This window comes from Macrobrachium nipponense, chromosome 28 (assembly GCF_015104395.2).
Source record: "Macrobrachium nipponense isolate FS-2020 chromosome 28, ASM1510439v2, whole genome shotgun sequence".
In the NCBI taxonomy this organism is placed as follows: Eukaryota; Metazoa; Arthropoda; class Malacostraca; order Decapoda; family Palaemonidae; genus Macrobrachium; species Macrobrachium nipponense.
This window is the reverse complement of record NC_087217.1, coordinates 21677893-21691802: the sequence shown is the minus strand read 5'-3', so window position 1 is coordinate 21691802 and position 13910 is coordinate 21677893. Positions and strand designations below refer to the sequence as shown.

The window sequence follows — 13910 nt, the reverse complement described above, 5'->3', positions numbered from 1 at the left end:
CATTACAGTGGTCCCCCGTATTCGCAGGGGATGCGTACCACACGTCCACAACCCCCCTCAAATGTTTAGAACCCTCCTCTAAAAATGCTTATAAACTCCTATTTTGAATGTGGAAACACAAAAGTATCCCTAAAAATACCATCCTACATCAAATATACATTAAAATATCATCCTTTTATATTAATCTTTGAAATATTATTGAAACTATTTTAAAGTAAATATGATATTGTTATGTTACAATAAAGTTTCATACATACTTACCTGGCAGATATATACATAGCTAGACCCGTCGTCCCCGACAGAAATTCAAATTTCGCGCCACTCGCTACAGTAGGTCAGGTGTACTACCGGCCTGCCCTGGTGGCAGGACTAGGAACCATCCCCGTTTTCTATCATATTTTTCTCTCTTCCACCTGTCTCCTGCGGGAGGCTGGGTGGGCCTTTAATTGTATATATCTGCCAGGTAAGTATGTATGAAACTTTATTGTAACATAACAATATCATTTTCATACAATCAACTTACCTGTCAGATATATACATAGCTGATTGGCACCCTTCGGTGGAGGGTAAGAGACAGCTTCTATATGGAATAGACAGGTAAACAACATATGTTGTAGGTATAAATAAAACCTTGGTTCCTACCTGATAGGTGGTAGACTTCGTGGGTGTTTGCCCAGTAGTCTGCATCACCTCAAGAAACTTTAGCGAGATATATGATCTATGGCCAAGAGTTCTTGTGGGTCTGCCGATGGGGTCTTATCCGCTTACTCGGCAGAGCCTAAAAGGACTTTGTCAATGGGTGCTGATCCACTTATATGACAATCACCTTATAAGAAGGAGCACACAACCAATCCGACCACCCTGATCCTAACCATATGTTAGAAACTAAGGATTGTTCCGAGTTATCCCGAACTCGTCACAACAACCGTAACTCAAAACCACTACGCACACATACATAATTTTCAAAAAAAAAAAAAAAAAAATTATACTCAACTAATTGGATATGACAAGAATTCTCTTACTGAACAACATGGACGGCCGCCCGTGCTAGCCTAAGTCCTCCATTGTTCGAAGAGACTCTCGACCATATCCAAACAGAAGAAAAGTATATATATATTTAAGGATTGGTGTCGGCTCCCGTACCCAGAATCGTATCCGCCGATACGAAAGGACCTAGAGAAAAACACTTCTCATATGTCACACGCACGTCTTTCAAGTAATGAGATGCAAATACTGAGTTGCATCTCCAAAATGTCGTATCTATGATGTTTTTAAGCGACATATTCTTATGAAACGAGAGAGACGTCGCTATAGCTCTCACTTCATGAGCTTTTACTCTCAACAGTTGTAACTGTTCGTCAGGACAGGCCTTATGAGCGTCTGTAATGACGTTTCTTACAAAGAATGCCAGCGCATTCTTGGACATCAGTCTTGTGGGGTCTTTTACCGCCGACCAAAGACCTTGTCTAGAGCCTCCCATTTGATGCTTTCTCGAAGGTAGAACTTCAGAGCTCTAACAGGGCATAGAGACCTCTCTGCTTCTCTGCCTACGAGACTCGACATGCCTTTGACTTCGAATGACTTAGGCCAGGGATTCGTAGGATTCTCGTTTTTCGCTAAAAACAGGGTCTTAAACGAGCAAATCGCTGATCTCCTTGAATCCTACTTTATCCTGCAGAGCAATGCAATTCACTAATTCTCTTTGCCGTAGCTAAAGATAATAGGAATAGGCATTTTCGGGTAATGTCTCTAAACGATGCCCGATGGATGAGGTTCGAATCTTTCCAGATGACAGATACTTTAGGACTACGTCTGGTTCCAGTTCGGAGGGTACTGGTTCCTTAGACTTTGAAGTCTCAAAAGACCTTATGAGATCGTGGAGATCTTTATTATCTGCCAGATCTAAACCTCTATTCCTGAATACAGCCGAGAGCATACTTCTGTATCCCTTTATTGTGGATACGGCTAGATGAGTTTTTCTCTCAGGAATAGCAGGAAATCAGCATTTCCGCTATAGAGGTAGTGGAGGAGGACAACTTCTTGGATCTACACCACCTTCTAAATACCTCCCACTTTGATTGGTATACTTTCGTAGTGGAGGTTCTGCGTGCTCTCGCGATCGCGCTTGCCACTTCGCGAGAAAAGCCTCTCGCTCTGACAAGTCTTTCGATAGTCGAAAGGCAGTCAGAGCGAGAGCGGGGAGGTTTTGGTGGTACCTCTTGAAGTGTGGTTGTCTGAGAAGATCCATCCTTCTTGGTAGGGATCTTGGAAAATCTACGATCCACTCTACCACTTCCGTGAACCATTCCTGGGCCGGCCAAAAGGCCAAAGGGGGCTATCTTAAAAACGTCATCCTGCGTCTCCTTTTTTTTTGACGCCACAAACTTTCCTCATTACTAACCCCAGGATTTTGTTAATGGGGGAATAAAAGCATATAACGTCTACTCGAGACCTAAATTTAGCCATGGAAGGACGTCTACCATAAGAGCTCCCTTGGATCTTTCCACGGATCCCGAGCCCCCCAAAAAACTGGCGGGAAAGGCCTTTTTGAAATGGAATGGTTGTCGAAGAGAGCCACATGAAGGAGTTTCCCCACAGAGACCAAGAGAATCGAGACACAATCATTCTTTCCTCGTGTGTAGTGTCCATTCTGTATGAAGGACATGGTTCCTCCTGCTGAGCCTGTCCGCTTCTCACATTCTTTACTCCCTGTACGAACCTTGTCAGCAGGGAGATGTTCCTGTGAAACGTCCAAAGTAATAGGTCTCTCGTGAGCTCGTAAAGGAACGAGGAGTGCGTCCCTCCCTGTTTCCGAATGTAGGCAAGTGCGGTGGTGTTGTCCACGTTTACTTGCACTACCTTGTTTGACACCAGAGGTTCTAGGCTCTTCAAGGCCAGATGTACGGCGAAGAGCTCTTTGCAGTTTATGTGCCAAGACACCGTGCTGGTTCCCAGGTGCCTGACACTTCCTCTGAGCCTAATGTCGCTCCCCAACCTCTCTCCGACGCGTCGGAGAACAACACTAGGTCTGGGTTCTGTGTTCTTAGAGAGATCCCTTTGTTCTCTTCCAGAGGGAGCAACCACCACTGTAGGTGACTTTCTCTCCACTGGAATGGGAAAAAACGTCCGACAGTTGTCCGGTTTTCCAGCTCCAAGACCTCTTGAGGAAGAATTGAAGCGGACGTATGAAGTCTTCCTAGAGGGAAGAATTGTTCTAGCGAAGGGAAAGCGTCCCCAGAAGGCTCAAACCAATTCCCTCGCCGACGTTTGTTGCCTTCTCTAAGAAGAGAGAGACTATCCGCAAACCTTTTGCGATTCTCTCTTGCGAAGGAAAAAACTCGAAAACCCGAGAATCCATCCGAATCCCCAGATAGACTAGGTCTTGTCTGGGGGTCAGCTGAGACTTCTCGAGGTTCACAAGCAATCCCAACGCTTTTGATTAAATCCAGAGTTAACTTTAGGTCCTCCAAGCACTGGTCTCTCCGATCTGGCCCTTGGATGAGCCAGACGTCTAGATACATAGAGACATTCACTCCTTTGAGGTGAAGAAACCTCGCCACATTCTTCATCAGGCTTGTGAAGACCTGAGGAGCTGTGGACAGGCCGAAACACAAGGCTCTGAACTGAAAGTATCCTTCCCCCCGTCATGAAACGGAGGTAATCTTCGATGAAGGGTGGATCGGGACGTGAAAGTAGGCGTCCTGGAGATCTAAAGACACCATCCAATCTCCCTGTCGTAATGACGCCATGACTGAAGCAGAAGTCTCCATGGAGAACTTTCTCCTTCTGAACAAATTTGTTCAGAGAGCTGACGTCCAGTACTGGTCTCCAGCCTCCCGAGGCTTTCGCCACCAGAAAAAGGCGATTGTAAAACCCCGGGATTGTTGATCCCGTACCAATTCTATCGCTCTCTTGTCCCACATTTGTTCCACCATCGATCGAAGAGTATCCCTCAGCACAGGATCCTTGTATTTGGCTGATAGTTCCCTTGGTATTGACGTTAGGGGAGGAGTGTTCAGGAAAGGGATACGATATCCCCCTCCTTAAGATCGCCAAAGATGACGCGTCTGCATTTATCAGTGTCCAGGCTTCCACCAATCCCAGGAGCCTGGCACCTACTGGTGCTTGGAGGAGAGAATCTTCATTTTCCCTTCTTAAAGGGACGAAAAGCACATCTACCTCTCTTCTCTGGAGCCTTCCTCCTTGTGGAAGGTCTGGAGGTCGGACCACCTCGAAAGGGCTGCACCGTTGTACTGGGTCCTTTCTTGTCCGATGCAGCAACAGGTTTCTTCTTTCTTGCTGACTGCGTCAGCAGATCCTGAGTTGCCTTCTCAGTTTAAAGAATGCGCAATGTCCTTTACTAACTGAGAAGGGAACAAAAAATCAGATAGAGGCGCATATAGAAGTGCTGCTCTCTGAGCATGTGAGACTGCCTTTGTTAAGAAGGCGCCATATACAGTCCTTTTCTTTAAAAGACCTGCCCCAAACAAAGAGGAGATTTCAAAAGATCCATCCTGTACCGCCTTGTCAATACAAGACAATATGCATAACAGGGCTTCAGGTTCGATTCCTTTCGAATCATGGGCTTTCTTGGACATCACCCCAAGGGACCAATCTAAGAAGTTAAAAACAAACTTCCAATACACGAAAAAAGAGTCCCTTGAGGAGATGATCCAGTTCCGAAATTCCCCACGTAAATCCGTGCAGAATTGAGACTTTGACGCCTTGAAGCGTCAACCAAAGTCGAAAAATCTGTTTCGGTTGTAGAAGGGAGAGCAATACCCATATTTTCTCCCGTCTGATACCAAATGCCTCTTTTCCCAGCTAATCTTGCTGGAGGCATGCAGAAGACTGTCCTCACTAAGTCTTTCTTAGACTTCATCCATGAGTCTAAGGAATGTAATGCTCTCTTCATCGATATGGTGGGTTTCATTTTTAGAAAAGACGAAGGCTTCTTCATCTTAGCACTGGAAAAGAGCGAGCGCGGAGAAGGAGGAGCGGCAGGCGTCAACTCGTCTCCGTACTCCTCAAGAAGTAGGGTAGTCAACACCTTATAGTTAGACAGACCTTCTCTTCCACTATATTCGTCATCCGAGTTTTCCTCTAACTCGGGATCTACATGCGTCTCCGCTCTCCTTTCCGAACGTTCTTCTTCTTGAGGAGACAAACTCCTAATAGGAGAGGGGCTAAGGGAATGATAATCCTTCCTCTTTCCCGCTCTAATTAGTCTTGGAAGGAGCATAAGCTTCGGCTTCTCTAGAATTGTAGAAGACCGCGTTCCTCCCGCTTACATGACGCTTCCCGTTCGCCAAGCGTCATGGATGACGTCTTTTGCTGACGTCTCGATGACGCTTCGCGCTTGGAAGACGCTCCGCTCTCCAAAGGCGTCCTGCTTGGCGTCATAATATTGGACGGAGCGTCATGTCTATGCTCCGTTTCCAATGACGCTTCGCGTCTAAAAGACGTCTTACGTCTCTCTGGCGTTACGAAACTCTCGTAAGCACCTGTTATCGCTCTCGAACTAGACGCTTCTGTAAGACGTTTAGCCGTTTCCCGTCTGTATGACGCTTCTCGTTGAACAGGTGAGAGAGGACGAGACTTCTTAATTGGAAGCGTCACGTCCTTCCGACGTGGCGCTAAAACTCCCACTAGAGATGACAGTTGCTCTTGAACTGCCATAATGATCTTTCTGACGCTTCTCCCACGTCCAGTGCATGACGTCTTTCGTCATCACTCGGGGGAGAAGAAGGAAAGGGTACTTCCGCGTACACTTCAGGTGACGCTGACGCCCCCTTCGCTTTCTTGCTAGAAGACGGAGCGTCATCTGAGAAACGCTCTGGACTAGAATCTATGTCAGTCTTCATATGACGCTTCAGCGGTCTCGACAAGTTCGATCCTTCCACCCTCGTTTAGAGAGAGGGAGAGGGACGAGGCCGAGAAACACTCGCGAAGGACGCTTTTTCTATAGCGCCCTTGAGCCGCTGCCACGAAGCAGAGCTAGCTGAAGGGACGTCTGACCGTTGGGGATTTCCCCACAACCTCCTTAAGGCTTTCGACTTTCCTTCTCCTCTGGGCTTGTGAGCTTGGAAGAGGTCTAGGCCTGGGAGCGTCGCAGGGACGATCAAACGCCCCCTCCACACGGGAGAACTCTCGGGACGTAAGCTCACTTCACTGTAATGCTCACTTTCACTAGCCTTACCTTGAAGTCAGCCATCTTGGACTTCATGTCTCTAATTGTAGCTTTCAGATTGGCGATTTCCGATGCCGAATCCGAAAAAAGCACTCTGAGAATGAGATACATAGGGAGAATCTACATCAGTAGGATTAGAATTATCAGTGAAAGGCTCAATAGGCCTTGAACTCACACCTTTCAATCGTCTAATTCTATCCCTCTCTAACTTCTTCAAATAAGAAGTCAAAGTCTTCCACTCTTCTGCATTCAATCCCTCGCATTCCTTACAAGTATTAATAGCAGAACACTGAAACCCCCTACATTTACGGCATACAGTGTGAGGATCAACCGAAGCTTTCGGTATCCTCACCCTGCAGCCTACATTCACACACATTCTCACACTCACATTAGAATCAGACATACTGAGAAAAATCCAAAAGAGTTATTCCAAAAACAGTCCACTGTAGCGAATGTCAAAACACGATCCAAATACGTCACCAAAAAGCCGAAAAACGATGATCAAAGGATGAAAAATGAATCTAAGTCAGGAGGTAATAACAACAATGTTGATACCACCGGCGACAGAGAAAATATGATAGAAAACGGGGATGGTTCCTAGTCCTGCCACCCAGGGCAGGCCGGTAGATCACCTGACCTACCTGTAGCGAGTGGCGCGAAATTTGAATTTCTGTCGGGGACGACGGAGTCTTAGCTATGTATATATCTGACAGGTAAGTTGATTGTATGAAACTTACATTTTACAGTTATAAATACATACATAGGTACTGCATTACTTAGTTATATATGTGGAAATAATCCAGTTCCCCCATAAGTATTCAGTTATGCACGTTTTCTTTCATACAGTTATGTACTATTTAAGACACCCAGTTTTCTCTTTACGAGTGAACCAATTGTATTGGTTATGTGTACATAAAATCACAAGAAAGAGAGAGAGAGAGAGAGAGAGAGAGAGAGAGAGAGAGAGAGAGAGAGAGAGAGAGAGAGAGAGAGAGATAACATAATACTTATGAACATTAAAAAAAATTTTTTTTACACTAGCACAGTAAATAGGGTACTCACTAGTGACGAATGTTGATTAAAGATGATGAATGATGATGAAGGTGCGACTGCACAGCTAAGGAGGCACTTTGGGAAGCACTGACTCAGGTGATTTGGGAGGCACTTCTTCAGGCGATCCAAGGGGCACTACTACAGGCACTTCTTCAGGCGATCCAAGGGGCACTACTACAGGCGATTCGGGGCTTTGGAGGATCCTTCTTCGTTCGTGTGAAGAAGATTGTGATTGGCAGCTGCTGCTGTTGCTTCTTCATAGTTGTGAGGGCTTGATTATAGGGCTCCAATACTGTATCAAGAATGTTGGAAAACATCAAGGAGTATTCCATGTCAGGATCCCAAGTTGCAACAAACTCCTGGAGGTCTTTTATCATCCTTTTAACTTGGGACAGGCATTCCAAAGTCAGGCTGCTCTCCCCCTCCCCCTCCTGTTCCTCTCCTGAACCTGGAGTGTCGTCTGCCTCACTGGCAGACTTCGTCAGCTCTTCTAAGTCCTGGTCTGTCAGGGGGTCAGAATGGGCAACAATGCGGGTGCCAACTTCATCCTCGGTGATATCATCAAAGCCCTCACCACCAAGAATTTTCGCCAACTGTACTGCCTTATTAAGGCCGAATGTTGGATTTCCTGAGGAGAATAGCCTGTATAATTATGGACACAGTCCAGCCACAACTTACTCCAGCAGGCATTCAGGGTCTCCTTCATGTCCTTCAGCAACCGGTCAATGACAGACAGACATGTGGCAATTGTGAATTTATGCCAATAGGCTTTCGGTGTAAATTCACTGTCACAGTCCATTGCATCAACAAGTTCCCGGTGTAGAGTGCCTTGAAGGCACAGATGACACCTTGATCCTTAGGCTGGAGGAGACAGGTGATGTTGGGAGGGAAGAACTTGAGCTGGACTCCCTTGTAATAAAGATCGAGAGGGTGGCCACCAGCATTGTCCATTATGACCAAGACTTTGAACTCGATGTCCAAATCGGCCTAACTTGAGGAATGAAACTCTCGTGGAACCGGTACTCCATAAGGATTTTGGTGATCCAGGCCTTGTGATTATGCATCCAGAAGACAGGCAGTTACGCCTTGTTCTTATTCTTGAGTGCCCTGGGATTTGCAGCCTTATAAATGAGGCCTGGTTTCAGCATAAAACCAGCCGCATTCCCGCAGATCATGAGGGTCAACCTGTCCTTTTGGGCCTTGAATCTGGAGGCTTTAGCTTTATCCTTCATACGGTACGCCCAGGACGGCATCTTCCAGAACTGGCCAGTTTCATCCATATTGAACACCTTTTCTGGGCGGCATCCTTTCTCCTGGATTAATTGCTTGAAGGCCTCGAGATATTTTGCAGCTGCCTCTTTGTCGGCAGATGCAGCTTCCCCATGTAGGGAAACAGACTTTAGGAGGAACCTTTCTGGAACCAATGGAACCATCCTTTGCTCGCCTGAAAACCTTGGGGAGCTGAAGATGGTCCCGGTTGTGGTTCTTCTTCCTCTTTCTCTTCCGGAGCTGGTTCATCGAAGCCCAAGAATCCCAATTCCCCTTCTTCATCGCATTCCTGTGCCTCTACATCTTCGGCTTCCTCTTCCTCGCCACCTTGTGTAGCAGTTGATAGCTGCTGGTGGAGCTGTCGTGCTTTTTCGCGTATGATCTTGGAGTCAAGGGTCCCATTCTTCTTCCTGCAGTCCTTGATCCAGAATGCAAGTGGAGATTCCATTTTCAGGATTGTTTTGTCTCTTGCTGTGGACACAGCCTTTGCTGTACCATAGTCTGTCATGTTAATGCTCTTTCTTATTTCACTTTCTTTTTTCTTCACTGTGCTCTTGTTCACTTTGAAATGGCGGCCGACAGCGGCGTGACTTTTGCTCTCCTTCAACATATCGAGAAGTTTCACCTTCTCGTCGAGCTTCATTACGGTCTTCTTTCTTTTAGCTTCTTTGCCAGAAGCCTTAGAAGGAGCAGGGCACTTTTTAGGGGCCATTTTCAGCATGATGCACACAGATATTTGCTGATATGTACAAAACAGCTTCATGTTTACGTTCGCATTATGTCAGTAACTTTCCATGCAGTGAGGCTGATGAAGGAGATGCGTGATGTACCACAATTCCATCTTCCCGAGACAGGGTCGGGTTTCAACGAATCAATGCCAAGTGTACAGCCAATGAGCAACAAGGAAAATGAATGCTGGCTCCTGGATTGGCTGCTGTGCAGACAACAGCCAATAGCATGTCAAATATCATTTCATTTGGATACAGCTCTAAGGTGTCACAGCATTATAAGATTTGTTTATCTGTGGAAAGTTGGCTTGGGTGATTTTGTTACTGAAATTTTGCTGTGTTTACATTACAGAATATTACAGAACTGTAATATTTGAAAATTAATAAAACATTTTTTATCATAAAAAAATGTATTTAGTCATAAAAATATACTTAGTACGTATGCATGAAAAATACATACATACTGCATGCCGCAGACAGAAACATACGTACCCTGCTATATTCCCGTTGTCTTACGTATTTTACATATGGTCTGCATATTTTTAGTATCATCCTAAAACACTTTATGTACATACATATCATTTATAGAAATCATCTTAAAACATTTCATAAAATGTACAGTCTGCGCAGTGCGTACCCAATTGACCCAATATGTACGTAGGTAAGTTCAATGGTCTCTCGTTTGGTTTGTGCGTTTTTTGCCCGTGCGGTATACACTACTACGGATTAAGATTTATTTTTTAAAATGTCCTCTAAACGTTCTGCTTCTACTAAGGCTTCTGGCAAAGAGCCTAAGCATCAGAGGCCTTTACAGTTAATGAGCGCTGAGGAGAAAATAGACGTGACAGTCATGTTAAGAGAGGGCAGAAGTCATGTAGAAGTAGCAGCCCATTATCGCATGACTGAAAGTGCAGCCGCCTGCATTGAGATCGAATATGAGCAGGGCAAAATCCTTGGGGAGGCCATTCTTGGACAAGAACTTGCCTCCCTCTTTAGTAATGCTATCCCGTCAACGGACCAGGCCTTTGATAAATTTCGTGGTCTCTACAATTTGATCAGGGATGTCAGGGAGGTACAGACAACAGTCAAGGCATGGGATAGAAATAAATAAAGGGCCACAAATTTCATCAATACTATAAATGGAATAGTGAAGCCCTATCTTGACTTGTTTGTACATGTGTACAATTACCTCAAGATGGTGATGCCTCCTGAAGAAGGTGACAAGGTGCCCTCAGAGGATCTGTAACTCCTCTACTTTGATGTGCAGTCTATCTTAATCGTCATTCATCAGGCTGCACGGCTATAATATCATCATCATCTATAATCAACATTAATCACAAGTAAGTGCCGTATGATTTCATATTATGTTCACATTATACAGTAAATAACATGAAAATACAGAATATTTCTGTATAAAAATTTGCATCCGCAAATAATTTTAGATATGTTTCACAGAGACCCCCGCAAATGGGCAAATAATTTTCAGATAGGTTCCAAAGAAAAATCCGCAAATGGGCGAGTCCGCGAATCCAGAGAACGTGAATACGGGGGCCCACTGTACTTTTTCATCCTGCTTCATCTGTATCCAGTGCTCCACTAAGTGCTCATTTCCCCTTTTCAACACAAGCCCAACCATCTCTTTCTATTTTCCTGCCTCTACATACTAATACTTTGCCTTTTACTTCCTTATTTGTGACACAGGTTGTCCCAGAGTTACGACAGCACCAACTTACCGGGTACAAAGACATTTATCAAGAATAAGTATCTAGTTACGGCACCGTTAACAGCGCTTACAACAAGAATAGGTATCTAATTACAGCTCCATTAAAGCTCTGTTAATGACACTTACAGAGTCTATCAGTTAATAAGCAACGACACATGGCGGAAATCAACTTATAGCGTAATGCTGGAACGGAACCCCTGCTGAAAGTCAGGGACTGCCTGTGTGTGCTTCCCAGCACACATTTGCCATGAATCTCAGTATGTTAGTCACATCTGCTCACAAAAGGCATTCCTTTGAAAGTGCAATTGTCTCTGCTGAGCGGTTAAGTGTAGGTTTTTCACGTCCTAATTTTAACACAGTTTAATAACAAAATACGTACATTTACTTACCTAAATTTCAGATCTTTTTCCATTTCATCTTCTCACTTGCTACTGTTTTCCCTAACTGGCCTGTAATTCAACCAACAAAACAATGTTTTCATTCTTCTAAGATTTGTCCCTCCACCACACGCTCAGTAGTATAAACGACCACTTTCCAGACTGCACCTCCTACTTCATTTACTTACCTGTCACCATAATCATACTTTAACTTTGTCCTTTTCAATCAATTCTTCTCCATTCGACTCTTGCATCTTTTAAAAATTTCTAATAGTACCCTTTTCATAGATTCTACTATTAAAACAAAGTCATCTGCATACCTGCATACACCAGACACTAAAGCCTTGCTTCATGCACTCTTCTGTAGCCTTCAAACTCTCATACAAAATTTGAACAATTTCAAAACTACGAAATGCATGAGCATGTGACTCCAAAATATTTATCTTCATACATATATCACATTAATATTTGGTGCCACAGAAATCAAAACAGGCAGAACTTCAACAAAAAGGATGAGCTTCCAGCTGGATACATGCAGATTAAATAGTTATTATATACAGGCAGTCCCCGGGTTACAACGTTCCGAGGTTAAGGTGCTTCTCAATTATATTCTTCAGACATTATTTCCAGGGTTAAAACGCATGTTCCAGGGTTACAACACCTACAACACTCATCTGGCAGATGAAATATGACACCAAAAATGGAAAATAATCAATATTTGCAGGTTTTTTTATGAAAAATGCAATAAGAATGCAGTTTACATAGTTTTCAATGCACCAAAAGCATTAAAAGTAAGGTTTTCTTAGGATTTTTTATGATGTTCCGGCTTACGACGATTTTCGGCTTACAACGAGTCTCAAGAACGGAGCCCCCGGAATAACCCCGGGGACTGCCTATTCAATTTCATGAAACCATTGGAATGATATTTCTGATCACAGTTGCATCAAGGACTATTTTGTTCAAGGTTCTAGAAAGCAAGAGTTTGGTATCATCCTGCTTCAGTTTAGTCATGTACCATGACAGCTGTAGCTCGTCGGCAGACCCCTAATGGTTGATGCAGTCATCATATTAGTGTTACCCATTCCTAAAGTATCTTGATAAAAGGACAAACTTTTTATGAATCAGCTAGCATTCTTTCAAAGAAATTGGTCATATCCCACTGGTGTCAAGGAGATATCTTACCAACTACAGTCAGCCATGTAGTGAAGGTTAATCTTCATGCTGTTAATATCTGAATACTAAATATCAAAATGGCATCCCTATTCATATGATAATCCCAAGTCAGTTCTTTTCTGTTGCCAAGTTAAGTACTTTCACAGTCTACAAATTTCTAAATAAAATCAGTGTGAAGACAAACATTTAGTTCGACTGTCAGTGTCATAGGTGTTCATCTATCGACCACAGTTTAAAATACTCCCCCTGCGATGCCTGATTCCTTTGCCAATAAAAAAAAAATCTGTCAATTGGTTGAACTATCAACCATAAGGTCTTACAGTACTCCTTTTTCTGGTCATGGTAAACAAGTGTGTATGAACATTACAGGCACATCTGTAATTAGGAAGCTGTTCATTGCACTTTTAGTCATTGTCACAATACCCAATAGTCTATAAATCCATTATGTAGTTTATCAAACCATTCCAAAGTCATCATTCCGTCACAATATGCATTTGTCTCGGAGACAGGCAAGAGCCGCTGTCATTTTTTTCATCATACCAACTAATCAAAGACTGATCACAAGACTAAATCTGGATAGCAAATAAAGACCTATGCATTAGTGATCGAGAGACTTCCAGTTCTTCCATCATTTTCTAAAATGAGCTGTGTACCTTAATTACCAGGGATAAATATCTTTTTAACCAATCCACTTCTCAGCACCCAACAAGCTTTCTAACTGATTAGTACTCTTCTCATTACATACCAACAACTCTTTCATAAAATAACCATATAAGGTCCAACTTTACTTCTTGTCCAAAAAGAGAACAAGGAAATATAACAATATCCCTGGAATACTTACTTGGGTGCATTTTCAAGAAGTATGTGGATGTCCCTCCATGGCAGCTCTGTTCCATTAAGGACCAAGCGTGTGAGGTTTGAGAGACCAACCACTGCACTGGGTTCAGAAATGGGCGTTTCAAAGGAATTGAAACTAAGATTAAGAAAACCTAAACATGGGAGATGTCGTAAAATCTTGAAGACCTGGAAAAATGATGACTTTAAGGAACAATTCTAGAGTAGTATTGTATTTCTGACAATGCAAAGTTTCAAAATATTTACAATTTTTAATAATTACCAAATACAAAACCAATCCACTTATGCTAATACCAGCAAAGCCACTGTACTGGTACCTATGACCTGTCAAAGACAGTCAAGCTAACTGGTTGGACAGTAAGACAAAGAGATCATGGAAATAAAAAGAGGTGAAGTATAAGGATCTAAAGGCAAAACTGGGAGAAAATCTGACAGTTGCACTATGAAGTAATAGTTGGAGAGCAATACTGAGGAAAGAAGGGAAATAAAGTTAAAGTAAAAGACTAAGAAATGGGTGCAGCTAGGAGCTGATGGATGCTCCA

The 13910-nt window shown here is 43.5% G+C and overlaps 1 protein-coding gene across 5 annotated transcripts in view; it reads right to left on the bottom strand.

Moving 5' to 3' along the window:
• Positions 1-13910, bottom strand: part of LOC135201559 (tubulin-specific chaperone cofactor E-like protein) — a 71096-nt gene that overhangs the window by 24696 nt on the left and 32490 nt on the right. For all 5 annotated transcript variants that reach the window (XR_010311550.1, XM_064230567.1, XM_064230566.1 and 2 more), the window contains exon 3: positions 13355-13536. Coding sequence is in view for 4 of the 5 variants with exons in the window: in XM_064230567.1 (XP_064086637.1) it covers positions 13355-13536 (182 nt within the window). In the remaining variant the exon portion in view is untranslated. The remainder of the gene's footprint in view (positions 1-13354; positions 13537-13910) is intronic.